A 27,134-nucleotide genomic window follows, 5' to 3' on the forward strand; every position below is an offset into this window, starting at 1 on the left:
GCCAGGCTGACGTCACAAGGCACCCAGCCGCCGGCGCCCCGCGGTGCGCGCCCCGCGCCGGGACCCGCCGCCCTCTCGGCGCCGACACCCAGGCGCGCCCGCGCGCGTGCCCGTCCCCGCCTGGAAGCGCCGCTGAAGATGGCGAGCCCGGCGGCCGCGGAGCACGCCGAGGAAGGATGCCCGGCTCAGGCTGCCGGGGAGCAGGCGCCGGCGCCGCCGCCGCCCCAGGCTCCCCACGAGGAGCAGGAGGAGGAAGCGCAGGAGGAAGCCGCGGCGGTGGCGGCGGTCGCGGGCCGGCAGGTGGAGGAGGCCGCCGGCGGGGTGGCCGCCGCCGTGACCTGGCTGCTGGGGGAGCCGGCGCTGTGGCTGGGCTGCCGCGCCGACGAGCTCCTGAGCTGGAAGAGGCCGCTGCTCAGCCTGCTCGGCTTCGTCGGGGCCAACCTGCTGTTCTGGTGAGAGCTCGGGGTGGTTGGGGACACCCGGAGGGGCAGGTGACCTTGGGGTGCTCGAGGGCAGGTGGAGGGCGCGCCCCGGGCCCGGGATGGGGGTTGCACGTTGGACACTGCAGAGGAAGAAGTGTCAGCCCTGCCCCACTTTCTCGGCCACCTTTCTTGAACAGGTAGACACACTTCAACTTTCCTCCAGACGCGCTTCCCTATGAACAGTTGTCATCCTCGAGGTGTGTATCCAGCCTGGCCTGCGAGGTGGTCGGCTGAGCCGCCTGCACCTGTACCTACAGGTGTGCCAAGCGTGCTCGGAAACTTCGGCCTTTGTTTTCTAAAACTCTCGTCTTGACCTGCTCACCCAAAGTAGGCGCACAAAGGCGCTTGAACTTGAATTCGTTCTTGCACCCCCAGCAGGCCTATCTGGACCAGCTGAGGTAGACGGTCAAGACTGCGCCGCCTTCACCAGCCACCTGAGCTGGGCACTGCATGATTTGTTTTTCCGTTCCCTGAAGGGTTGCGTTTACTCTCTTTACTCCCTGATGAGACGACAAGAGGCAAACAGGTGGATTCTGCACATCACCCCGCCACCCAGGTGTGCACAGTGTGGAAAAACAGTCATACTTTTAGGTGAAGTACAGAGAATACACAGGAATGTTCTCTGAAAAGCCCCTGATCAACAGGTTTGTCTCTCCAAAAAGTGCCCATCACTGGTGAGGACAAGGGAAGTGTCTGGCTCCTTCACTGAAGGACATGCCCTGTCATCTGTTACCAGTCTGATGGGGGGGTGGAGAAAAGACTTTGTTTGCAACTGTGCGCTCATAACAGGTGTGACCCACACAGTGCAGAATGAGCAAAGCTTGGGCCAAGAGATACCTTGTTACCCTAAGACATAGATTTCTTAACCTGTAAAGTTAGGAAATAGATGCTCAAAACATACTCAGCCTGCCATTTTCTAGGTTAACTTGAGCAACACTTTTCTGCATATCTGTGCTAGTCCTGGTTTTCTCTTAAAACAAACTGTATCTTATCAGGGTCCCTGAATGTGACTTTACTTTGGGTCCCTTAGCTGTGAGCACTCCAATAAGGAGGGTATACTATATTATGCTAGATTGGGCAACAGTCCAATAGTCTTAGAGCTGTGTTTCACTGTTTTTACCAATGAGGGACGTGTTTTTAGAATTCTTCTTAATTTTAAATTTTATTTATTTAATAAAATAGCTAATACAACCTCATAGTTCAAAAATTTAAAGGTATGAAAGGCTAAACATTTTGAAAATGTCTTTCCCATGCCTCTCTCTGCCAACCTAGTTTCCTCCCAGAGGCAACCATTGTTTCCGGTATCTTTCAGCAAGCGTATTTCAACAAATACACAAAATTCGATGCAAATCATGGAATACTGCTGGGTTATTCCTCTTCTTACTGTATCTTGCTGATCGCTTCCTTGTTCTTTTTCGGCTGTGTAGAATTCTGTTGTAAGGATGTCACAAGTTATTTAACCGTCTCCTACTGATGGACTAAGGTTGTTTCTAAACTTTTGCAATTTCAGTGTTATAGCTAAAGGCCTTGTATGTACATTATTTTGCATACATGCAACTATTTCCAGGAGTGGAAGTGATGGGTGAGAGGGGATGTGCCATTGTAATTTTGATGGCTATCGCTATTTTATTGCACTTTCTTGGAGTTCTACCAATTTATACTCCTCCCAGCAAGGCCTGTGACTCCCTGCTTCACTATACCTTTGCCAACAGTATTTTATCAGACTTTTTGATCTTGCAAATCTGATAGGTGAAAAAAGATATCCCAGTATGTTTTTAATTTGTATTTCTCTGAGATTGAACCTTTTTTCTTATCTTCGAGAGCCACTGTATCTTTTCTTTGAGTTATCTGTTTATAAATAACCTTTGTCCATTTTTTTAGTTGAGCCATTGATCTTTTCCCTATTGATTTGTTGGAGCTCTTTATATATAAAGAACTTCAGCCTAATTTCTGTAATATGAGTTGCAAACATTTTTTCTATGATGTATTCTTAATAACATCTATTGAAAATAACATTTTTTTGCATAAAATAGTTGAAAGACATATTTTGTATTATTCAGGAGTGATGTCCTCCATCTGTGTTTTGAATGAGTCTGATGGAGAGGCAAACAATGGCCAGGCATTCAATCCACTTACAGCTTTCTGCTTATCTGTTTTATTTCTTTTCCTGTTTGCAGTATCTGCATTCCACACGTGTATTTTCTTTGATGGAAAGATAACAGTCCTGCTTTTTAAATTCTGAATTACTTATTAATTGGAATTTCTCATCCATTAATGTCATTAAAATTTTGATGTTTTTCCCCCTTTGTTGTTTTTCAAGGACATTAGATTTTCTTTCACTAGTGTATTTCTTATCAAATGATCTTAAATTATGTGACACTCTAACATTCTGTGTCTCCGGAACTCTAAAGCACTGCATTTTCTATGAGGAAAACAAAAAGATCTATGTTAGAAATATGAGGAAACCAAATCTTGTCTTAAGCAATAGTGATGATGTTTCCATGTTAATATTATTATTTAATTTTTGTGGAAATTAACTTATTAAACATGTATGTTTTGAATGACTTAGTACCTGGTACCAGCAGTAGCTTTCAGGATTTTGAGTTTGAATTCCAAAGCTCTAACATTTATTACCTGCCATTATCTAAAAGATTATGGTGCTGTGCCCTAAAAGGACAAAAATTGAGACATGAGCATGACAACTATGTATAATGCAAGGCTTCTGGAAGCAAGTGTGGTAAAAGAGAAAGAGAAAGGATGATTCATTTGGATATGGTTTTCGGAGAGCGGTGGCATTGTGGATGGAAGACTTTGTGGGGTCTTCGTAAGGAGTTCATGCTTGAACCAGACTATGATGGACAGAAGTGGTTTGGGTAGATCTATGGTTAGTAGCAGTCCAGCTCTCAGGAATAAAATGAACAAAAGAATAGCATCTTAAAGGTGTACTTAATATTTTGACCAATCCACTGAACTGATGCGATGGCGCGTGTTGGTAGAGAAAAGTAGTGGGAGATGAGACTGGCTGGGTGTTTTGGAGACACATTTGGGGGCACTGATTGCCTTGAATGTCATACTGTGTGTTTGGACTTGTTTTTTCTGTAAGCAGTGGGGACAAATACCAAATGGCTTGTAAAAGTCCATGAATATTTTAATGGTTAAGTAAACTGTAGTACATTTATTCCTATCATGGAATTCTGTATAGCAATGAAAATAAACTACAGCTATAGGCAACAATATGGATGAGTTTTACTAATGTCATATTGGGCCAAGAAGCACACAATAACATGTGCAAAATGATTCCGTTTTTAAAAAGTTTTAAAATGTGCAAAACAATATTGGTTAGAGATATACACAGAGGAGATAAGAAAGACATTCTTATCCCTAAAATCAAGAGAGTGGTTGTCCCTGGGAGGACGAGAAGTCTGATCACAGAGGGGCACATGAAGGTTCTAGGGTACAGGCAGTGTTCCAGTTATTGACTTGGGTGGTGGTTACATGGTGTTCAAGTTATAATTATTTTAAAACTCTGTGTGTGTATTCTTATCTATGATATATTTTATGAAAAATACTAAAATACTAAATAAAGTTAAAAAAAATAGTATTCACTCAGAGCTCAGAGGAGTTTGATAAAACCCAGACCACATTTAGTGCCTGTCTCAAGAAGCAGGGTTTCCACAACCTGAAATAGATTGGGCAACAGTCCAGTAGTCTTAGGGCTGTGTCTCCCTCATTTTACCAATGAGGGACATGTTTTTAAAACTCTTTTTTCTTAAAAATTTAAAGTTTTGTGTATTTTTAAAAATAGCCAATACCACCTCACGGTTCAAAAGTTTAAAGGTACAAAAGGGTAAACAGTTTGAAGATCTCTTTCCCACGCCTGTCCCCACGCAGTTTCCTCCTAGAGGCAATGACACCAGTTTTAAACATAACATAAGAGTGAATCCAGTTAAACAGAAAACAGCCATTTGTTTTTGCTTTCAAAGAATTAACTTTTTGTGGTATAATTTCAATAAAATGCATACACTCTAAAGTGTACGGTCAAATGTATACACTTATGTAACCACAGCAGCAGTCAACGTATAGAACATTCCAGGGGGCTGGCCCGGTGGCACAGCGGTTAAAATTCACACGTTCTGCTTCGGCGGCCCGGGGTTCGCCGGTCAGATCCTGGGTGCAGACATGGCACTGCTTGGCAAGCCATGCTGTGGTGGGCGTCCCACGTAGAAAGTAGAGGAAGATGGGCATGGATGTTAGCTCAGGGCCAGGCTTCCTCAGCAAAAAGAGGAGGATTGGCAGCGGATGTTAGCTCAGGGCTAATCTTCCTCAAAAAAAAAAAAAAAAAAATTCTGTTACTCCAAAAGGTTTCAGTACCCATCCCCCAGGGGGGATTGATCTGCTTGCCATCGCTGTAGATTAGATTTGTCTTCCTTAAAGTTTCCTGTCAATGGTACCGTAGAATGTGATGTCTTTTGTGTCTGGCTTTGTTTACTCAGCATAAAGTTTTGAGATCCATCCCTATCGTGTATGTCGGTTATTGGTTTCTTTTTATTGTCGACTGATGTGCCACTTTAGGGATGCACCACAGTTTGTTTCTCCTTTTGCTAGTTGGTGCTCATTTGGGTGGTTTTCAGGGTTAGCTATTATGAATGAAGCTATTGAAAAAATTCAGGCACAAACCTTTGTGTGAAATATCTGTTTTTGGTGAGAGGAATGGCAAGCTCGGACCCATGTTTTGTGTGGCACCGTGGCAGTTGCCTTGGATAGGCCAGGGATGGAGCAAAATGCCCCTCCTCTTAGTCTCCTTGCTGGTCGTAATACATCGTAATGTCTTCCAGTGCAGCCACCCTCTCGGGGCACACTGCCTCTGCACCTAGAAGCTGCTCTGACGTAGTTTAGTTTTGCCCCTACAGTTGGAGACCATGGTATACAGAAAAGTGTACGCATCGGGCTTTTTCCTCAGAGCATCTGGCATTGCGTGACGAAGTTACCCTCTATTTGTGTAAATGGTAAAACTGCGGGAAAGTGATTTGCCTCAGGTGACTACACAGGGGCACACCTGGCAGGAGACCTTGGGTACTCTGACTTTCGTGGTGTCTCAGGCTGGGCATCTGTGCACCCAGGACCCACTAGAAGCCCTTGGAGCACTGTTTGGAGGTTGCAGGGTCTGACCTCCCACTAGGTGTCAAGGCCCCCACTATACCATCCCTGGCGGGTTCCTCCAGCTTGCCTTAGAGCTGTGCCCCTCGAAGAGTGGCCTCTGATGGGCAGCATCGGCATCATCGTTGCATCACGTGGCTGCTTGTTAGAGATGCAGACTCATGGGCCCTACCCCACACCTAGTGAACAGGAATCCCTGGAGGTGAGCCCAAACCTCTGGATTTCCTCCAGCTCCCCAGGTGATTTGATGCTCATTCGGGTTTGAGAACCCTTGCGTTTGAGTGTTTGCTGGGCTCATGAGCTTTCTTCTCCATATGGCAGCATTTCCAGGGTTGGACAACTCTAACTAGTACTAACTAGTAAATATCTTCCTTACATGAGTGAAGCCCACCCCTTGGTTATCTCTGCAGCTGCCCAAGATCCTGGCCCCCTCCCCAGAACAGTCCTTTGTCTGTTTCAAGATTCATCCTGTTCTCCGTTCCTGCTGAGTCTTCTTTTCCCCAGCTGAGAAATCCTGGGCTCCTTCCAGTCCCTGTTTTCCTGTATGGTTTCCAGACTCTGTTGGACATACTTCAGTTTATCTGTATTCCCTTGAATGCAGCATTCCTGAGGTGGTCTGACCAGTGTGTACTTTCTTCCCTCCTCCCGGACAGCATCCTTCTGTTCACATAGTCTGAGATAGAATTTCTTTATTCTAATTGACAGGAGCTCCCTTTGATATGCTATTATTGATGACTGTTAAGACTTACATCAAACTATCCCTGTATATATAACTGTGAGGCAGGTTTGGTCCCCTTTTTACACAAGAGAAAACTGAGGCCCATAGAAATTAATTGAATTACCAGAGATGACTTCGACCTGTACTGTTCAATAGGATATTTGCGGTGATGGAAATAGTCTACATTTGTACTGTCTGATCTGGTAGCCAGTTGCCTCTTGTGGCTGTTGAGCATCTGAAATGTGGCTAGTGTGTAGTGTGGAACTATATTTTCAGTTTTATTAAATTTAAGTAGCCACATATGGCTCATGGCTACTGTATTGGATAGCACAGTCCTAAACAATAGTAATGGGGCTGGGTCCTGAAGCCACATCCTCTTTCCACACATTCACTGTTTTTTCCTACTCCATCACTTTAAAGACCAATAGGAGACAATTAGGGCTTACATTTTTCAATATTAGAGAATTATACTTAAATCCAGCATAGGGTGAAAATAATTATGGTGGGAGAGGGTTGCTTCTGCGTTAAGAGGGATCTTTTTAGCTCGTTAGCCAGTCTAGTCTGTGTTCCTCGCCTTGTCTCTGCTCCACCTGGGCAGTCTGCACCATGGAGGACTGTGTGCTTCGTGCCCACATGGTGCTGGGGTAGACCAGAAACCAGCTTGCCTTCCTCTCTGGTTTAGGAGACATGGCTGGTTCAATGGGTTGATTGAAACAGTACACCACAGTTCTAAATTGTATGCCTCTGTCTCTAGGGCTTTACGGTTTAGGAATAGTGGCGATCAGTAGGGTTTGGAATAGCCAATGAAAGCTCTGTGCAATTTATTGTATAGACCTAGAAAAGAGGGTGTAATTGTAAAAGTGAGGTTAACGTAGTGAGGACTTTCCATGTAGGACAAACCCAGGCATAAATATGGATGAGCACTGGATGTTGTCAGCATAGGGAGACCCACCTGACTCATGCCAAGGGTACATTCTAGGAAGCAGGGAATATGAATTATTATTCTTGGATAGTTGGCATTAGCACCATCTGGTACATTGTAGATGTTCAGAAAGTTTTGATGGACTGAGCTGGACTGGTGGCTGTTCCCCTAGCCTGCGTAAGGTGGGGATAGTTTGAGAAGGGTCTTGCAAAATGGAAAGGCTTTAGTTCATTTAAGCTAGTTATGGACATTTTTTTATATTCAACATTCAGCAAATGTTTCTTGAGTGGCAGCCTCACACGCTTATTATTAGACACAGTGGCTCTTTGATGCGATCCCACGGAAGGCTGTTCTCTCAGACCTTGTACCTTACCACCAGAAGGACCTAAGACATGGGAGCTGTTTTTACCGGATTAATACTTATTCTAGAAACCCACCAAGTTTTTCTGTCTACTATAATAGCTATAAACCTCATCTTTAGTGATTTTGTGCGATTTTGTGGGTATGCGGTTTGGGTAACAGTTTTACCTCAGCTTCTTTTTGCTCCTCTTTTTTCTTTTTCCCCTGTTGAGCATAAGTGTTTTTAAGCAGGCTGATTGATCTAAAAGAGTACAAATAAATGAGGAGCATCATTGTTACTAGCTAACGATGACCAAGACACATTCTGATCCCAGGTGAGAGAAACAGATTAGTAAGCAAATAATTCTAATGCAAGGTTATGCTGCAAGCACTAAATTATCACACATGGGCCAAGAAGAACCAATAGGATTTCCTTAGGCAGCGACTAAGGAGGTATGGGGATTGGGGACAAGACAGGATGAGCAGTGTGTAAAAAGTGGAAGAGAACTAATTCATATTGAGTTGCCATTATATCCTAGGTGCTCAGTTAATTCATGGACGCTTGAACAGGATATGCAGTAGCACTCATAAATATTCACTTAAATAGGTGTAGAGAGAGATGGGGGCAGGGGGTGAGGCTGAGATGGGAGGAGCGGGGATGGGAGAGTGGTTTTATGTGCCGGAGGCATAGCCAGAGTTGAGGTTGAAAGAGAAACATTGGGGCCAATTTATAAAGAGGTTACTGTTGGACTGTGCTAAGGAATTTGGACCGTATCAAATAAGCAATCTTTGTCTTTTACCCTAATATGAATACCATCATATTAGTCCCTTTCTTTCAAGACCTCCCTTCAAAAATTCAACAAATGTTTATTGAGTGTCTACTGCATGCTGACACTGTGCTAGGCGCTAGAGATGTAACAGTGGACAAGAAGAATAAGATCCTTTTTCTCATGGAGCTTATATTGTAGTGGTGAAAATGGTTGAAGAAAGAGACAAATATACAAAATGCTAGGAGAAGCTGGATGCTAGGGAGAAAACGAAAACAGAGACAAGGGACAGGGAGTGACAAGGAGGTGCTGCTTAGCTGGAGTGGTCAGTGCTGGCCTTTCAGAGCAGTGACCTTGAGCAGACACCTGAAGAGCAGGTCAGGGAATGATCCAAGCAGCTGCCTCTGCAGTGGAATGTTCCAGGCAGAGGAAATTGTGTGTGCAAAGGCCCCAGGGTGAGAGTGGGCTTGGAGTGTTTGCCAAACAGCAAGGAGTCCAGTGTGGCTGGAGCTGGGTGTGCAAGGGGGAGATACCATTAGTTTGGCTTAGAGTGTCATGCAGCAGCTGTGCCAGATTCTGCTTGCTGGCTTTCTGTCGGCCTCTCGGGATGAATTAGGGGAGTGAGAGCCTGGGGCCGGAGGCCAGTTAGGACACCTTTGCAGGGGCATGTGGCGGTGAGGAGAGGCACTGGGGATGGAGAAGAGGAGATAGATTCAGGGGAGACTGGTATTCACCAATATGAGTCACTGAGGTCGCAAAAGGTTGTGGCAGTCGGGGAGAAGGGTGACATGCCCAATTTGGAGGTATTGAATTTGATGTGCCCATGGGTCATCAGGTGAAGTTACCCAAGTAAGTCCCAATGGGTTAGATTTATGGGCTGATGCTCAGGGCACAGGCTGAGTGGGAGTACAGATTTGAGTGTGTTGGGGTGAAGATTGGGGGGGGGAGTTGTGAAATTTCTTGGGGTACACTTGTTGAGTAATATGAAGCGGGAGCCTGGGGGAAAGTGCTGAGCCAACTGACATTACCAAGGTGGGGGACCGAAAAGAGCATCTTAGAGGCAGAGCATGGCGAGTCCCAGAGAGGGGTCCACAGAAGCCAAGCGAGATAACGGCTGTAGTCCTCAGCTGGCGTTGGACTTGCGGGTGCTCCTTCCCGGCCTTCGTGAGAGCAGCGGCTGTGAGGGCGTGGCTGCCGCATCACACCGGAAGGGGAGGATTCTCTCTTCCTTCCTCGCCATCACTGCCTCCTCGCTGCTCATTGCAGCTCAGTCTCCATGGAGGACAGGACTCCCTACCGCATGCCCGGGCCCGTGTGATTTGGTCTTCAGGCTGGCTCCTGACCTGGCGAACGGGGCTTCAGGCAGTTTGGGAAATCTGCTCTCTCTCTAATGCCTGGCTTTCAGGCCTATCGAGATACCCTATTTTGAATGTCAGAAGCTGCATTTTGGCTGTTTCTATTGCTCCTACCCCTCCCCCGCTGCTGTCCTCTGTCCATTTCCAGATGCCTGGAGACGCCTTAGTGGGTCCCCTGAGGGACACTGGAATTTGCAGGGATAGAAGCCATAGAGGAGGTGTTGATGACATGGGGGAGGGAGAAGTGACAGCACGGGGCTCTGGGGAAGCCTTGAAGGGGCTGGGCTTGGGCAGTTCTTCCTGTGATACCCGAGGCCGAGGGGAAAGGTGGGCATTCCTGTACTGGAAGTGACTGGGAGTCACGTGTGGACCCAACGGTGGCTGATTTCTCTTTGAAGGTGGAGGATCTACTGAGAGGGAGGAGGTTGAAGGAGCACAAGGCTGGCTATAGCTTTCATGGGGAAAGACATCAGGAAATCACAAATGATTGAGGGAAAAGGCTTGGTTATATTGTTTTCTTGGTTTTGTTTACGCTTGACCATTTCTTCAGTGAATACATTTTTATCAGGTTCCTGTATCATCCTCATAGACCAATTTCTTTTCAAGGTACTTTTTTTTTTTTTTAAAGAGAATAGTACTAAATTTGGTATCGTGGTCACCCTATACTGTATTGGTTTAACAGGAATTATTGCATGGGAAATTTCCCCTTTGCTAAAGAAGCGAGATCGGCTATGTCCGCAGTATCCACATATCTTTGCAGACATACGTTTAGAAGCATAAAACTCTGAAGTATTTTCAAAGTTTCTTCAGAAAGATTCTCGGCTGTGCTCTTTGTATTCTGCCAATTTCAGTTTATTTGGGAAGGAAGTATTTTTGTCTCGGGATGAAGGCGGCACCACCTAAGTGAAAACGTTTTGGGCAAGGTGTGGCCACTTGCATGCCCCTGATTGAATCCTACAACTGGAGAAAGAGCTGGAGCCGCCCACAGGGTGTCTCTGCCCAGACGCTACCCCAGCCTTTCATTGGAAAGATAAACTCAGATGACACAGAGCGCTCACCCAGGTTGTGGCCACGTAGGGTCACTGGGCTTCTAGATAAATTGATTTGACTACTGGAAAACAAGCCAGTTTCCTTTTGACAAATGTCGGGGCCCTCTCTCTGTGGCCTTGCGTGATTTCACTTTGTGATGCCTGCAGGGATCATCAGTGTTAACAATACCCATTTGTTGGGCTCCTGCTTTGCTGGGTGCTTGATGTAGTTACTATCTTATTTAATTCTCACGCCACTCAACAAGGGATCATTGCTGCATTTTGCAGAGGGGGATGAGGAGGCTCAGGACATTTAAGTCACTGGCTTTAAGATGACGGTATGTAGCAGAGCTGGGATTCCAACCAGGCTTCTCTGTGTTCTTCCCCCAATAAACTAGACTCTACTGCAACGGGATGTTGCGGTCTAAGATGAAAGCTTAATTTTTTATGGCTTTTCCCTTCTGTCTTCTGGAGGATAAAAGTTAATTTACTTCTCAAATTAAAACTCAGCTGTCTCCCACATAGCTGGTTATGTCTTACCTGCTTCAGGGCAAGAAGTTAATTTATTTTTCCAAGTAAAATTTCGGCACCAAACCCAGCTTCTCTCCACAGTCTTTGTTTTCTCTTTTCAGCATTAATTACCAAAACCAGGTGTGCGTTTCTCTGAGTCGTCAAGTAGTCCAGCGCTATCAGATTTCAGTTCTCTTTGGCGTTCGCCCTTTGGACCTGAAAACGGCTCTTTTTCTCCAGGTAAAATGTCATGTGGCCTCCTGCCTCTTCTCAGATGGTTGCATGAGTTGGTGGTGTAGAATAGGACCTGAAATGTGTGTAGTTTGGGATGTGAGCCTGGGTGAATTTAGCGTTTGTGGAAATGACATCTTGTCTCGAAGGGGCACTTCTGCCATACCCTGGGCGGGGTTGGGCTGGCACTGATGGTGGTGTCTTTATTGAAGGAGCACAGGAGGATGTCAGGAGAGCCCGGATGGTCCTTTTCCTCATGTGGCTCAGCTGCAAAGCCATCCTGCTCTGTATGCAGCTCCCGTCGGCCCTTGGGCCTGTTCTTTCGCCTCCGAGGCTCTGCAGGTTCCCATCGTCTCTTCCCCAGCCCCTTTGCTGTCATTAGTCTCGTAGTCACCTCCTCAGTGGGTTGCCCCTGCCACTTCTCTGGGTCTTACCTATTAATTTCAATTTCAGATCTGCTTATATCCTTCATAGTACCTGGTACAATATGAAGGTATTTTATTTTTGTGTGTTTTTCTAATTCTTAGAAACCTTTTAAAACTCTGTGGATTACCACTCTGATCAAAGAAAAAAATTAAAGGTACAATGACAGAATATGTAGTAAATGACGTGGAGAATACTATTTGCGAAAATCAATCTCTCTCTTTCTCTATACACACCTTCTCTTTCTCTGTTTTAGATCAGCTAATTCCGCCAGACTTTTAATAAAAATGCAGCAGTCTCTTGCCTCACCTCTCCTCACTTCCTCACCTGTTTCTCAGAACAACTATAGTTAATTTTCTGCTTTTAGCTTTATTGAGGCTTTTCTAATTAATATCCCGAAAATGCCGTTTCCTGCTTAAGCAATCCAAGGCATTATTTATTTTTTCCTCCGTCTCCAGTTCACATACACACCCTTCCCCTTCTCCTTCCACTGTAATGACAGATGTGGCAATTTTGGGTTCAATCTTTAAGATTATATGAACATTGTTCATACATGAGATAAGGAGAATTCCATGCTTACAGTTCCTTTCTGTACAACTTTATTTTTGCTGTTACTCTTAGCATTTTTTTTATTTGATTTTTTTAACTCTCCAACATTTCTGGAAATCTCTTTTTGATAAAGGTCAAACATATCAGGCCAACACTGCTCTCTTTTTTTCTTTCCTTTGGAGCCATCCCTCTTGGAGTCCTCACCCTCCTGTTCTGGTCTTGTCTGCTTGTTTCCCTGGGCCTGCTATCCCCTTGGACATCTGCATTGTCATCTGTCCCTTCTGGCCTCCATTACTGGACCCGTGCTGAAAATGGGGTCAGGAGAAAGTTAGCAGCCTGAATGAGGAGGCCCTCATTTCTTCTCCTTGAGAATATTCATGGTGGTTTATGGTTTTCTTATGTTTGTTCTGAGTTCATCATTTCCATATTTTCCCTCTATTACTGGACTCTTTCTTGGTCAACCCCTCTGCATTGAGATAGCACATTCTCTGGCTCTGAGAGAGTACAAAGGAAATACATGTTTTAAGAACTTGTATGCAGAAAATGTCTTTATCCTACCCGTCCAGTTGATGGCTAGTTTGGCTGAGTTTAGAATTCTGGGTTGGGAATCATTTTGAAGGATTGCCTCCCTGTCTTCTCTCTTGCTTCCAGTGTTCCTTTTGAGCAGATGCTTTCCAATACTTGATCTCCTGTAGATGAGCTACAGTTGGTCCAGCTATTGGTTTATGATTTCTTGGATTTAGGTCGGCACGGACTTGACCAGACTGCTGTGTGATTATTGCTCATGCTTTAGATCTTCAGGGCAAGCTTAAAGCATTTCTTTTTGCTTTTTCATACTTCTGGTACCTGACGTTTGCTTGCCATGTAAAAGCTTTGTATGACTTTTGTAGCCCGTTCTCTAGGTGGATGGAGTTGAACACAGGGCTTCTGTGTGCCTCCAAGGGCTGCTCACATGGAAAACAGCCTGAGTGGCGCCATCCGCGTCGTGCAGGGAGGCTGCCCTGGCTGGCTTCTGTGGGCTTTGCTGAGTCGTGCCCTGGGGGGTGGGTGTCAGGCCTGGCAAGCGGCCTGGCTTCATGGGCACACATGTGATCCTAATTGAACTAAAGGCAGAGAGAATTCATGCTTTCACCTCATTAGCGCAGTGCTCAAAACAAGTATCCTGACTTGTCATAGACCAGGATGCGTTGAGGTGAGAGGGTGTAACTGCCCTTTACAGCTTAGGTTTAGTTTGGAGTTTAATGCTCCATAGGCGCCCCTTTCGGCTTGTCAGCTTCCAAGCAGCCTCACTGGCACTTTGGCTTGTGTTTTCTGGTCTGTGTAGCATTGAAAGAAATGTGCATCCAGAGTAGCAGATTCCAGCCAAAGAACCACAGAATGATTCTATTAAAATCATGTAGGACTCCAAGCTCCCCAGTTCTTTAAAGGGACAGTATTTCAGACAACTGATGGAAGATGCTTATTTCTATGATCAAGTTGCACTAGCTCTGACCTAGTAAACCACGTTATTTATTTTGGTAGCTAAAACCTTTCAAAAGAAGGCATCTGTATGATGAAACAAAAGGTAGGGAATCTTTGCTCCAGTTTAACTACCTCATTTTATAGATGAAAAAACTGAGTCCCAAGGCCTCACAGTGAGCTGGTGACAAGGTGACCAATATCACAGCCTCCTGATCCCTTTTTAAAGCTGCATGCTGCCAACTGTTGAGACAGTGAGCGTGATGAAACCTAGGAAGGAAAAACAATGATGTTCCCAAGTGCCAGGTCACCCATTACGTTTAACAGGTCAGTGTAGAGACTTTGCTGTGTTGATCCAGCCACGTCTCTGGGGGTCTTGAGAACCTGGAGATTGATAGTTCTCCCCATGATTTGCCAGGACCCTCAAAAGCTCCTAGCCACGGGGCCGGCCCGGTGGCGTAGTGGTTAAGTGCACACGTTCTGCTTCAGCAGCCCGGGGTTCACCGGTTCTGATCCAGGGTGTGGACATGACACTGCTTGGCAAGCCATGCTGTAGTAGACATCCCACATATATAGTAGAGGAAGATGGGCATGGATGTTAGCTCAGGGCCAGCGTTCCTCAGCAAAAAGAGGAGGATTGGCAGTGGATGTTAGCTCAGGGCTAATCTTCCTCAAAAAAAAAAAAAAGCTCCTAGCCATGAGCTTCTGGCATTTGCTCCAGACTTCACCCTCTCTTCTCACCTGCTGTCAAATGAGCCAGAGTTTGTTAAAAGTCGCTTTTGACACAAGGAGAAATTTCCCTCTCAGTAGTAAGGACTTGCATTTGACCGCATCTACTTGAAACAAGGTGTTTAACACCCAGCTAATGGAATCCAACCTTCTTTCAAATGATGAGGGTAACTCCATCCTGGAAAACCTTTCATACAGAGAATTCTCCTCACTTGAAAATAAATTAACTATTCAAAGGAAACTTGACATTCCTGAACTACCAGTTGACACCTGTGTTTGCTAAAACATCATCAAGACCTTTTAAAATGGACCGGGTCACTTTAGGAGTTACATTAGTCATCAAACACAACTTAAGGGCTTTTATTTGTTAATAAGATCTCTTTAAAAGAGCCATTGACCTCAGCATGCTCCCGTATAGCTGGTACATATAATACAGGATGTTCAAAAACAAAAAATGTGCATGTGCTCAGTGTTTAAAAAAATTCAAGCTTTCATGGGAAATAAAACCAAAATATAAAAGTAAGAACCAAATATATCCATTAGAACAGCACAGTGTGGGGACCATGGTGAACAAGACTACAACTGCTATAGACTTGCACATTGCCCGTGCCCTGAGAGCGGAATTCACCCTAAGTCAGAGGATGGCCTCGTGGTCTCTCGTCTGGGGCTCAGTTGCTCATGAATTGCATGAAATCCAAATCTATCTCTGTATGTGGAGGAAATGGCTCATAAGCTGGAGGGAGCGACAGTATGTGAACCCCTCCCTCAGTTGACTTCCTCTGCCCTGATTTGGGTACATCTTGGGGTATTGACTGTTGTATGGAAACTTTATTAATTCATCTTTTTAGGAATAAATATTTTCTTGGTATACTTTTTGAATTTAACTTTCAAATGCGTTTTGGGTAAATTCAAAGCAACAACTTGCGTTATTATGTTGTTTATAATGTCAGAAAGTTTTAGTGAGAGACTTTAACCAGTTTATTATCGTAGTTTATGCAAAATGGTATATTAAATTCTTAACCTTTTTCTTATAAATATCTAAATTTTTAAAGATATTTAACAAAGTTTCATTTTTGGCTCAAGTTCTAAGTTTATTGGAATGGATTTTAAAATATCCAATGGGAATGGAAAATATGACTTAAAAATGGGTTTTCTGTGTTTTTTAATTTGCTACTATTAGTGAACACTAGCTTTCATGTATCAAAATGGAAACTGATTATTTTCATTGAAAATTTTTACTTTGAATATCACTAAGATAGCTGAAAAGTTCAGCACGTTTGTATGTTAGTGCCATGTATGACTCAGACATTGGATTTTGTGTTTGTGCCACTTTTTGGTTCTGATGTTGCCCATGGAATCTCTGCTGTGTGTGGGTTTTGCCTGGTGTAGACAGGTAGATGTCTTAAGGCTTATGAGCCTGTGACCCAGTACAGGCTTGTTGTATGCCTATGGCATTCAAGAGTGTGACTGTTTAGCAGAAGAACCATTCTTGGGCTATGGTCCCCAGAATGCCATTGGTGACCTTTGGCTTCTGGTTAGAAGAACTCCCAGATGTCTAGAAAGTAGCCTGGACATATGTTGTGTATTGGCGTGGCTTTCCCTGCTTAGACTGGAGGGAAGTCCATCTGCTACCACTCGTCCAATGATGGGGATACGTGAGTTGGCCAGGGCGCCCTCCTCTTTCACCTGACCAACCACATCATCGCAATAGGGCTTTAGCATGGTGGCAAATTAGGAGAGCCAGACTGACTTCCAACAGGTTATGAGAAGCCAGGTCTTCCCATAAAGAGAGAAAAACTAATCTGAGCCAAGATTCAAGGGCCATCCATGTTATCACTTGTTTCCCAAAAGGTCTTCAAAACTTGCAGAGAAATTTTGATGCCCTGCATACTTTTTTTTTTTTTTTCAGTTTGGGCAAGCTGTTACTGTTATAATAGTGTGCTTTAGGGAATTCACGATTAGCGATTACGTTAATTACCTACATGATTGTTTATGTTAATTGACTCATTCATTCAAGAAGTATTGAATGAACAACAATGCAAAAATGTGTTTATTGAGCGCCTGCTATCCACCAGGCAGTCAGCTAGTGCTGGGGTGGCATTAGTGAAAAGGAGAGGATGGGCCTCTCATGGGGCTTGAGGTTTGATGTTGGGAAGGGCAAATGATAAACAAATGAACAAGCAAATAAATGTACAAGTAGGAATGAAGATGCTGCTATGACAGGAAAAACTTTACTCTGGGAAAGCAATGGGGGGTGACCTCATTTGATTGCATGCTGCCAAGGAGACTTGTTTTCAGCTCTGTGTTGCTCCTGAGTGTGACCACTGTCTGCGGGGTGGTGTCTTGACTCATGCTGGCGTCTTTGCCAAGCTTTTGAAAACACACACCTTTTGCCAAAGAACCCACATTCTCCTTGCTCAGAATAGCCAGTTCTTTTCAGATATAGGAGATTTCAAGTTCTGATGTAGCTGACTGCGTGGTTTGGGTTATTCTTAAAAGATGCGTTAACAACCAACCGAGGGCGTTTCTCTGTCATTTGTAAGCAGAGTTTTACCTCTCGTTCACTTCTCATTGGATCGAAATGTAGGTTTATGATTGAAATGTCAATCCTATTCTATTCCAGGCTCACGGTGCCTGCTGACTTTGTTTGTGGTCTAACTGAGGCGTTTTCTTTTGTTTGTGTTTAACGTCAAATGTTAGAAACACAGAAGCTGAGCCGCTCATTTGGAGAGCTTAATGAGAAATGTCATCTTTCCTTATCACGTATTCTTTTATTCTTCCCTGCATTGTTTGTCACAGGTGTTGCCTGTCTGGTTTGGAGAGTTAATGTGGTCCTGAAAATCTCAGGTGGCATTATCTGGAGAGACATAGGTGTTCTGTTGGCGCTTGGTTAGGGCCATGCTCAGGGATGGCTCTGTCTCCCTTGTTTAATTAGGGAAAGTTGTTAGGGTTGTTTCTACTGCTGTGCCTGCCCATGTGTGCACACAGGGGACAGGGGATGGACAAACCTGTTGGGTAACGGTCGCACCTTCTAGCACAGCCCAGTGAGTTTGTAAACTGTGTGTGTTGGAAGGTGGCTTTATTCCCTCCTAGGACACATCTAATCACCATTTCTCTTATATTCCTATTTTGCAGCTCCTTTTTGGCAAATAGTGAGAAGGATTAAAAACAAACATCCCCAGAGATTCACTCTCAACAAGGCAGGTGGTATTGCTGTTCAGATCATTCCTGTGGCTCTCGGGCTTTCCAAGGGAGCTTGGGTTGGTTGGCTGTGACGTTCGCTTATTTCACTTATTCACTTGCTGTGTTTTATTGATTGGTTCTTTTCAGATTAAGAACATATGGAAAGGTTCAGTGTGTTAGCTTGTCTCCTCCTCTTATTGGGGTAAAAAGGGGTCCTCTAATGGTGAAGTATCAAGTTCTTACTCTGAAGAGGTCATTTCAGAACCAAATTTGTGACTGTCTTCCTCCATCTCAACTCTTTGCTGGAATTCTTACGAGCTAACCTTAGCCCTGAGGAATCTTTTCTTTGGTTTATTTTCCCTTTGCCAATTTCCTTATCTTTTTATATTTATTGGACTGTGTGTACATGTGTGTGCCCATGTGTGTGTGTGTGTGTAGGGCTGGGGAATAGAGGTTCTGGGATGAGGTGAACTGGCTTCTAGTTGGATGAACCCAGTTAAGTGACTTAATCTTTCTGAGCTTTGCTTTCCTCCTTTGTAGGAAATAGGTACTGCGCAAAGTAACAGTAAGGATTGTGGAGACAGCCGGCCTCAAGTCTGCGGCCCACAGGCCGTGAATTCACTCAGGCCAGTGCCCTTGCCCTGTGGTTCTTTTTCAGAATCACAATTTCCCAGTCAAAAATGTTCCATTAGATTTGGTGTTATCACTTGTTTGTGCTGTTTACTGAAGGTTATTTTGAAAATCACAAAATGTAAAAGAAAATATTAAAAGTATTGTGTTAAATAAAAATAACTTTATAGCTGAAGGAAGCCTAATTTGTAAATTAATTTGCACTTCAGGGTCCAGGTTCAGTTAATGGGCTGACCAGGTGTGAAGTGGGAGGACTTTTCTGTTATAGCAGGATCGTGCCCCCATGTGCGTGCTCCCTCTGTCTGAGTGGACAGGGTAACCTGCGTTGTTCAAGGGGCTCTGCTTGGCTGCTCCTCAAACCCTGCGAGGAATCCTTGACGTCCCAGATCAGGGGCTGAAGTTGGGGGACCCTGAAGAATTGACAGCTATCAAGAGAGAATCATTCTCATCCCAGGTTCACTCTCAGTTTTGAATGTTCCAGAAACAGAGTCCAGGGAATTTTGAGGACTGAGGTCAGTGAGGTAGCTGCTAGTCCTCTCTCGTGCTTGCGAGGCTCATACACAGGCATTCCCTTTCTCTGTTTCTATCTGTTTCTGTCTCTGTCTTCTTTTTAAACTGGACCCATAGGGAAGAATCAGAAAGGGCTTTCCTACCTGGGATGATGTAACATAGTCTCCAGCCTTGAGGCAGCCCTGCCAATCAAATCCAGCTGGACAGTGGCCATTGGTGTGTGGGCCTGGAGTGGACATTCCTGATACATAATATTGGTGCCCAGATATTTGCCACTGCTTTCTCCTGTGTCTCAGGTTTGGGCACAGTGTAACAGGGAGTCACAGCTCCCTATGTGCTGGGGATGACAGGCCATGATTCCCCTTCCATGCCAGCAACTAGAAGGACATCTACTGGACACACCACAAGCTCCTTTTCTTTTCTTTCTTTCTTTTTTTTTTGGTGAGGAAGATTGTGCCAATCTTCCTCTATTTTGTATGTGGGACACCACCACAGCATGGCTTTATGAGTCATGTGTAGGTCCGTGCCCAGGATCTGAACTCTCAAACCCCGGGCTGCCAAAGCAGAGCACACAAACTTAATCACTATGCTACTGGGCTGGTCCCTTCCTTTTCTTTTTTCACTCAAGTTTTGAAAACATTTCCCACCCTGTGCTGGTCAGGGCAGCTGCACCAAGTGGGATTATAATCACCAGCTTTAAGTTCCCTGTTCATGGGGACAGACACTCATGAGTGTCACCACTGTTCTGTCACCTGTATGTGTCTATGGAAACTGCAGTGACAGGAGTCCACACCCCTTTCTGGGTATTATGTTGCCTTTTGAACATTTTGGCATTGAATAAGAAAGCAGAGCGGGTGCTGTTTTCCTGGCACAACTGCTGGCTGTGGTGTTCCTGATACTTAGGGAATGTCTGGGTGGGGAGGCTCCTCACCCTTGTTCTTAGAGAGGGGCGTGTTCATAAACGGGGTGACCCTGGGTCAGCTCTGCTGAGCAGGGCAGCTTCAGTCTACTGATAATAAAGGACACTTGATCTTGGCCTTCAGACAAAAAGCCCTCCCAGGATGACAGAATTACTAATTCAGTGCCCAGTCTCTTTTATGTTTTGGACATGTGAAACAAATTAGACAGTCGCTTCTCTGTGTCATGTGTTCATTTGGATCTTTAGTAGTGTGACCACGTAACTTATTGTCCAAAACTAAGTATGTCAGGACAGGGTGTAAAGCAGGGTACTGTGGTCCCTCTGGTCTTGAGTGCCTTGTTTGTTCTGATCTGTACAAGTTCTTACAGTTTGTTCAGATATTTCAGTCTTGGTCTGTTTTTGTTCACTGAGTGTAGCAGCCTGAGAGAATGTCTGTCCTCCTAGTAGGGAGTTTAGGAGGAAACAGGATGCGTCTTCAGATCCATGGGGCTGACGGGGCCAACTGCAGGGCTTGTTAACCTTGACATAGCAGTAGACCTTGGAGCAGGCAGTTCAATCCAGACACTTGGCCCAAGGTGTGTAGAAGCCTTAGTCCTAGTTCTGGAACATTGTGGCCTCAGACTAGGAGGGAGAGCGTGTGAAATCTTGTCGCTGAGCCTAGGATCTTGACAGGGAGTGGTCATTCCTGGACACCCGTCAGTACGTGGCTGTGATCCTGGGTTGTTAGGGTATGGTCCAGATTCGTTCACCTGGAAAGGGATAGGGTGGAGCTAGGGCTAGTGGACCCTGGCAGACTTCCCGAGAAGGGGGAGGAGAGGGAGCTGAGTAGCGATGGGCTGGAGACCCAGGCTGACCGACAGGACAGAACCAAGGCAGGGTGGGTGCCACATGGAAGCCCAGGGGCTGGAGTTCAGTTCTTTGCATCCTTGGGTTTTCAGAGGGAAGGCAGTGGAAAAACAAGAGGATCTTTACAGCTGTGGCAATGCCATTAGTCTCAGGACTGCAGAGTGGCTGAACTCCTTTGGGGGACCTGAGACAGGGTCAGGTCCGTTGGGATGGGCTCTTGAATGGCATGTGGACATGAGCTGATGAGTGGTTGACCACAGCTGAACGTGCATTTAAAAGCCAGGAGCTGAAACAGGCTGCAGAGGTTGACTCACCCAGCCTGCTTGGAACTCAGCTTCTTGGTTAGAAGGTACCAGGTCGTATGGATGGGCAGATGTCACACACTAGGTGGAGCTGAAGAACCCATTGCACTGCCCCACGTGCTCCTGACTCAATTCACTCATGGCTTTTTCTCATACTTCCACCGCAAAGCAGGAGTACAGCAGGCCTGATTTTGCTTTGCCTTGACCTCAGATGGACTTGGTTCTGCTCCAGCTGTGCCTTTGGCTTCTCCCACTCTCTGGGCTCAAGAACACAGACTCCCGCTGCGCCTCCCCACCGTCCTGTGGGTTTCTCCACCATGCCTTGCTGAGCTGGGCACATTCCCTGAATTCGCTGGATTATCACCACCGGTTTCTACTGGAGCCAGCTGTTTCCCTCCTTCACTGCAGCAGACTTGTTCTGATTCCTGTGACCCAACATTTGCCCGACTATGAGTGTCTTCCAGAATTTCTCATCTCCCTGTAGAGAGAAGTTCACCCTTTTACTTTTTCTTCATATTTCTCTCCTCTCATGCTTCTAATTCACTTTTTTCTTATCACAACTAAAGAAATACTTCTCTAGAAACAACAGCTTCTAAGTTTCATTTAATCAACCATTTGTAATTAATCAAATTGTTACTTTCTCTCACTCCACTTTGTGATAACTCTTTTCTTCCAAATTATTTAAAACTATGTTTTGTTGATCGTTAAGAAATATATCCCTCTCTCTCCAACATACATGCATGTTTAAACACGTCTGAAATTGGGATGAATTTTACTCTTCAGAGGGTCATAGTTTATTGGGTAGTTTTTTTTTTCCCTGAATGGTGCATAGTATAATTTCCCATAACATCATTAGTCATTATATTTCATGATCTGTATTAAAAGGCCAGGAAAAATTAAAGCCAGCTTTAGTTGAGTTTCAGAATTTTGTGATATTAAGGTAGATGGCTGCCAGTCTGCCTAACTCTTGAGAAGATAGAATTATTTTCTAGCAAAATGTGATGATGTGGACTTTGAGGAAAGTTGGATAAATCATTAAACCTTAGGAGGCCCTTCTCTTATGACATTGTGATATTATATTATCCACCGTGATATTGGATAAAGCCAACATCCGTAAAGGACTCTATCTAGGCGAAGTCTGTGGTTGTATAGATTTCAGTAAAGGAAAACAAAACCCCTTTCTGTATCTCTATTTTGAAAGAGTCACAAAGCAAATACTGCAGATTGGTTCCCACATCAGAACTATGGAGGGTCCAGTGCTTTTGTCCATAGACTTTCTTTCTTTGAAAACAAAAAATGTCTATTTTAGCTGTTGACACTTTTCAGTTCATGGTACAAAGTGGGTTATACTTTGCCCAAAATGGGTTAGGTTTTTACACATGGGACGAACTAAATATTATCCTTTTCATCCATTGCCAAAGAAATTTTTTCTGTTTGCTTTTGTTAACTGTCCTTTTCTTTGCTTAATAAGAAATTTATCCTGTTGAGCCATTTATTTTGGCCTTGTGAAACTCATCATGAAGTAATGGAAGATTTAGTTAGCTTTTCCTTGTCAAATAGATACACAACTAGTTGAAACAAATTTTATAGGGATTTTTGGCTAGCTGCTGAGTGGAGTTCCACGGAAGTTTGCTCGTACCTCCACTTTCTTTTTCATCCTGTAAATCGTCCACACAGCCCAGTTGTCCAGGTGCTCTGGCCAGTGGCCACTTTGCCATGACTTCCTCCATTGCTGAGCCTGAGCAGGCACACCCAAGGCCCCACATGTATGTGGAATGCTCGAAAATCAATAAAGGGACAAGGAAAAGCTGTGGCCTTGGCCCGGCACTGAATGCTGGTGCACAAAAAGCTAAGAGGATAGATCACCTGAGCATGATTTAGTTCCCAGCCTGTCATTTCCTTGTTGGGCATCTTCGTGGAGGCAGTACTGCACTCTCACACATGTGGCTCTGAGCAGCAGATGCAGACTAATTGGATTTTAGTCAAAGCCCAGGATTTGATAGGAAAATTTTCTACTTAAAATTATGGTGCATTCCAAAATGGACCTAATTTGGGGATTCCCCTGCCTCCTCTAATTTTTTTTACCATTAGTTGGTAAAGGCCTGACCCTTAGCAGTCTTTTAGGCTTTCTCTGAATCTCTGCCTGCTTTCCTTACATTCTCTTTGTCTCTGAGCAAATGGATTGAGTCTTATTTCTTAGCTGACCCAGATAACAGAGGAGAGACTAGTCTTATAAACCATCCCAGTAATACCAGGTGGGCTGCAGCAGTTACTTGCAAACCAGATTAAAATTGAAAATACTGTTACTGATCAGAGAATGAAAGAGAAGAAAATGTAGAAGAAATAAAAAAACAGGAAGGAAAAAGCAAATCGGCAAATTTATCTAATTTAAAAATGAATCAGAAATGATGCTATCCTGGCATGGCTAGAAATCATCCATGGGCTGAACATGAGTCAGCTGGGAATGTGGTATTTTTTAAAGCAGTCATCATGTTGAGATGGAGAAATTGGACATAACTTGCTAAAGGAAAGCACACGTAATGATTTCCAGAACTTTACCTTTGCAATAGCAGCTACAGTGTACACCAAATTATGTCTTTATAAGACAAATGAGTATTCTTATATACATATAATTTTATGTTTATAAAATTATATTTATATATAATTTCATATGTTTAGATAGCATATAATTATCATATGTAATGTTTACCTATCATGATATGTATATGTATATTATAGTTGTCATATATAATATTTGCCTGTCTTGGTTTCCAAAATCTGGGCTATCCTTTGTCAAATAAAAGTTATGTTCTAAATGTCAGCTAAAAGAAGCATATGTAACTGTTTTAGTAAACAGACGTGATATTTTAGTTTTAAAAGATGCAGCAGGTTTTTTTTCTTGGAGTTGGTGGTGAAAGGTCCATCAGTCTATAGGAAGCTGTTTCTGATAGCTGGACACCTAGGGACTGGAAGAGCTTCTGAATGTCCTCAGTTCTTGGTGCATTGGTGTTGTCACAGGTCCGTATGCTAATTTGGACAAAGACAAGAGTCAATGGCCTTTTTTATTGAGCTAGAATCTGTTTTAAGAAGAAGAAAAGCCTTTATTGGTCACTGTGATGGGACCTCCCCTCCAAGATGTGATGAGGGTAGGGCCGGCTAAACAGGCGACCCAGTGTCGCACAGAACCCCGTGTTCAGAGGGCCCCGCACTTGGAGATGAATCCTCTGTGGGTGCTGTCTTGCTATTCTTAGTACTTTTGTGTTTGAATCTGTGTTTTGTGAAGTCTGATGGGACAATGGAGTATGCACTAGGGGTGCGGAGCCTCAGCTCACATTCAGGAGTTCTTGCTGCCCCCTCTCTGCCACTTGGCACCAGTCTCCCCCGCCCCATCTTGTGCTGTGTGACTGCCCGGGGTCCTCTTCCCAGGGAATTGGCTGGGTTGCATCAGTGAGGGGAAGCTTGTGTTGCACTGTGGCCATCTGCCCCTTGTGGAGGGTCCTGAGGACAGGTGTGAGAAGTGTCCTCCTCAGGCACATGGTCGTGGTCCTCTCCCTGGCTGGCAATGATGCAGTGCATTTAGTGACAACTGTGCAGGGGCCTCATACCTACCCTGGATCCAGGTCCCGAACATCCCAGGAGTGGAGGCTGCAATATCTTGGGGATGTTCCTTTTGTTGTGGGCTAAGGCTCCAGACTGGTGGGAAGGGATCTTGCATTTTTATCTTGCACTGAACCTTGAAAATTATGTAGCACCCTGAATGAGAATGATGTATATCCACAGACCCCCCCCCCCCTTCAAAGTATGTGCTTTATCACTCTGCTTCTCATGATTTCTTGGGCATCCTGCATTTTGACAACAGTTCATCTCTCTTTTTTTAACGGTACATTTAATTACTTAAGTAATTGATTTTGGTGAGGAAGATTAGCCCTGAGCTAACACCTGTGCCAGTCTTCCTCTTTTTTTTGCTTGAAGAAGATTAGCCCTGACCTAACATCTGTGCCAGTCTTCCTCTATTTTGTATATGGGATGCCTCCACAGCATAGCTGATGAGTGGAATGGGTCTGCACCTGGATCCAAACCCACAAACTCTAGGCCACTGAAGTGGAGCACGTGGAACTTTAATCACTTGACCCTGGGGCTGGCCCCACCTCATCTCTTGATAATTGTTCTGCGGCATTCAAGAATCCTCTAACCACCTGTGTGTGGCCATCTTTGCCTCAGAGTTCCTCCATGGGCAAGGTGGTGACAACATGTGAATTCTGTGAGTGAGCAGATCAGCAAGGTCACCCTGGGGCTCGGATCGGGCGGTGCACCATGACACTCTTTGGCAGGTTCTAATGGTGTTTAGTTCTTCTACTGAGAACTGTTCCATAGCTCAAAGTAATTCTAAGCATCAGCCAAGCACTTATGGATACTTAAACCTTAGGGATGCGATAGGTTTCAGCAAGATGTTGAAGGAAATCTGTTATTATGTCTTTGTGGATAAGATGGAGAAATACGGACACGAATGTAGTGGCAGACTGGGTGGACTCCATATTCGTGAAGTGCTGATTCATGAATCTCGGTCCCTCTGGGAATGGCTGCTAATGGGCAGTGAAGGACGCCAGTACTGATTGACATCTTTGATCAGTGTGGATGAGGACTCAGGACACGCAGATATCAAATGTGCGGGTGTCACAAAGCCAGACAAGAGAACCATTGTGATTGATGCCACCACTGAGGTCTGTAGGTTTGAATGATAGGCTGTGTCAAACAAGAACAAGTTTAATAGGGCATACTTAGATACATCTGAAAAATAGAATCCTTGGGGGTTTTAACTGCCTGAAAATTCAGCATAAGCCAGCATGTTGATAGAGCTGTTAAAAATCAAACAAAAAAGGCTATACCCAAATGAGCTGAAAACTTATGTTTGCATAAAACCCTGCATGTGAATTTTTATAGCAGTTTTATTCATAATTGCCAAAAATCAGAAGCAGCCAAGATGTCCTTTAGTAGGTGAATGGATAAATAAACTATGATACATTGTATAATGGAATATTATTGAGTAATCAAAAGAAATGAGCTTTCAAGCTGCGAAAAGACACAGAGGAACCTTCACTCCATACTGCTAAGTGAAGGAGGCCAGTCTGAAAAGGCTACATACTGTGTGATTCCAACGGTATGACATTCTGGAAAAGACAAAACCTTGGAGACAGTAAAAAGATCAGTGATTGCCGGAGGTTCAGGGGGAAGGAGGGAGGGATAAATATGGGGAGCACAAGGGATTTTTTAGGGCAGTAAAAATACTCTGTGTGCTACTATAATGGTGGATACATGACCTTATTTATTTGTTAAAACCGATAGAATGTACAACACAAAGAGTGAACCCTCCTGTGAACTGTGGACTTTAGTTAATAACCTATCAATATTGGTTCATCAGTTGTATCACTGATGCAAGATGTTAATACCTGGGGAAACTGCAGAGCAAAGGGGATATATGGGAGGTCTCTGTACTCTCTGCTGAATTTTTCTGTAAACCTAAAACCGCTCTAAAAAATAGTCTATTGATGTTTTTTTAAAGGCTGTGTAGGTAGAGCTATAGAGTCCAGAATAAAGGGATTTGAGGTCCCTCCTGGCTCCCTCAGTCTGTTTGGACCAGATGCCCAGTGGGAGCATTTGGGATGAGAAGAGTCACCACCTGGCGCCTGGCGGGAGGAGGGCTGGGACGCCTCGGGGAGAGGTGAGGGAAGCAGGGAGGTTTCTCCTGAAGAAGACAACACTTCAGGGAGGCATGCACATAATCCCAGTGTCTGCAACTCTGGTGGTGGCAGCTGGCGTCTTTGAGGAGTGCTTCTGAAATCTCTCAAGTCAGTTTAGCACACCCAGGTAGACACTCTCGCAAATTGGTGACAGTCCTTCCAGCTGTTTTCATGTGATAATAGGTGGATGGAGAGGCAGAAACTTGCATCTCGGAGGTAGTTGGACAGAGTGGTAAGAGAGCCAGCTTAGAGCCAGGCTGTCTGGACTCACATCCTGGTCCCACCCTCTCCCTAGTCTTGGGGCCTTGGGCAGGTTTACTAACCTCTCTTTGCTCATC

The 27,134-nt window shown here is 44.6% G+C and overlaps 1 protein-coding gene across 4 annotated transcripts in view; it reads left to right on the forward strand.

Annotated features, from left to right (window-relative positions):
• The window catches only part of RETREG1 (reticulophagy regulator 1), a 125,167-nt gene continuing 98,033 nt past the window's right edge, over positions 1–27,134 (forward strand). The window contains exons 1-3 of one of the 4 annotated variants that reach the window (XM_070587172.1): positions 9,535–9,683; positions 10,291–10,346; positions 11,401–11,518. Coding sequence is in view for 2 of the 4 variants with exons in the window: in XM_070587168.1 (XP_070443269.1) it covers positions 139–452 (314 nt within the window). In the remaining 2 variants the exon portion in view is untranslated. Of the gene's footprint in view, positions 453–9,534; positions 9,684–10,290; positions 10,347–11,400; positions 11,519–27,134 lie in introns of those variants that run through there. The other 3 variants (XM_070587171.1, XM_070587168.1, XM_070587169.1) reach the window with 3 other exon arrangements.

Source organism: Equus przewalskii, chromosome 20, assembly GCF_037783145.1.
Source record: "Equus przewalskii isolate Varuska chromosome 20, EquPr2, whole genome shotgun sequence".
Taxonomy (NCBI): Eukaryota; Metazoa; Chordata; class Mammalia; order Perissodactyla; family Equidae; genus Equus; species Equus przewalskii.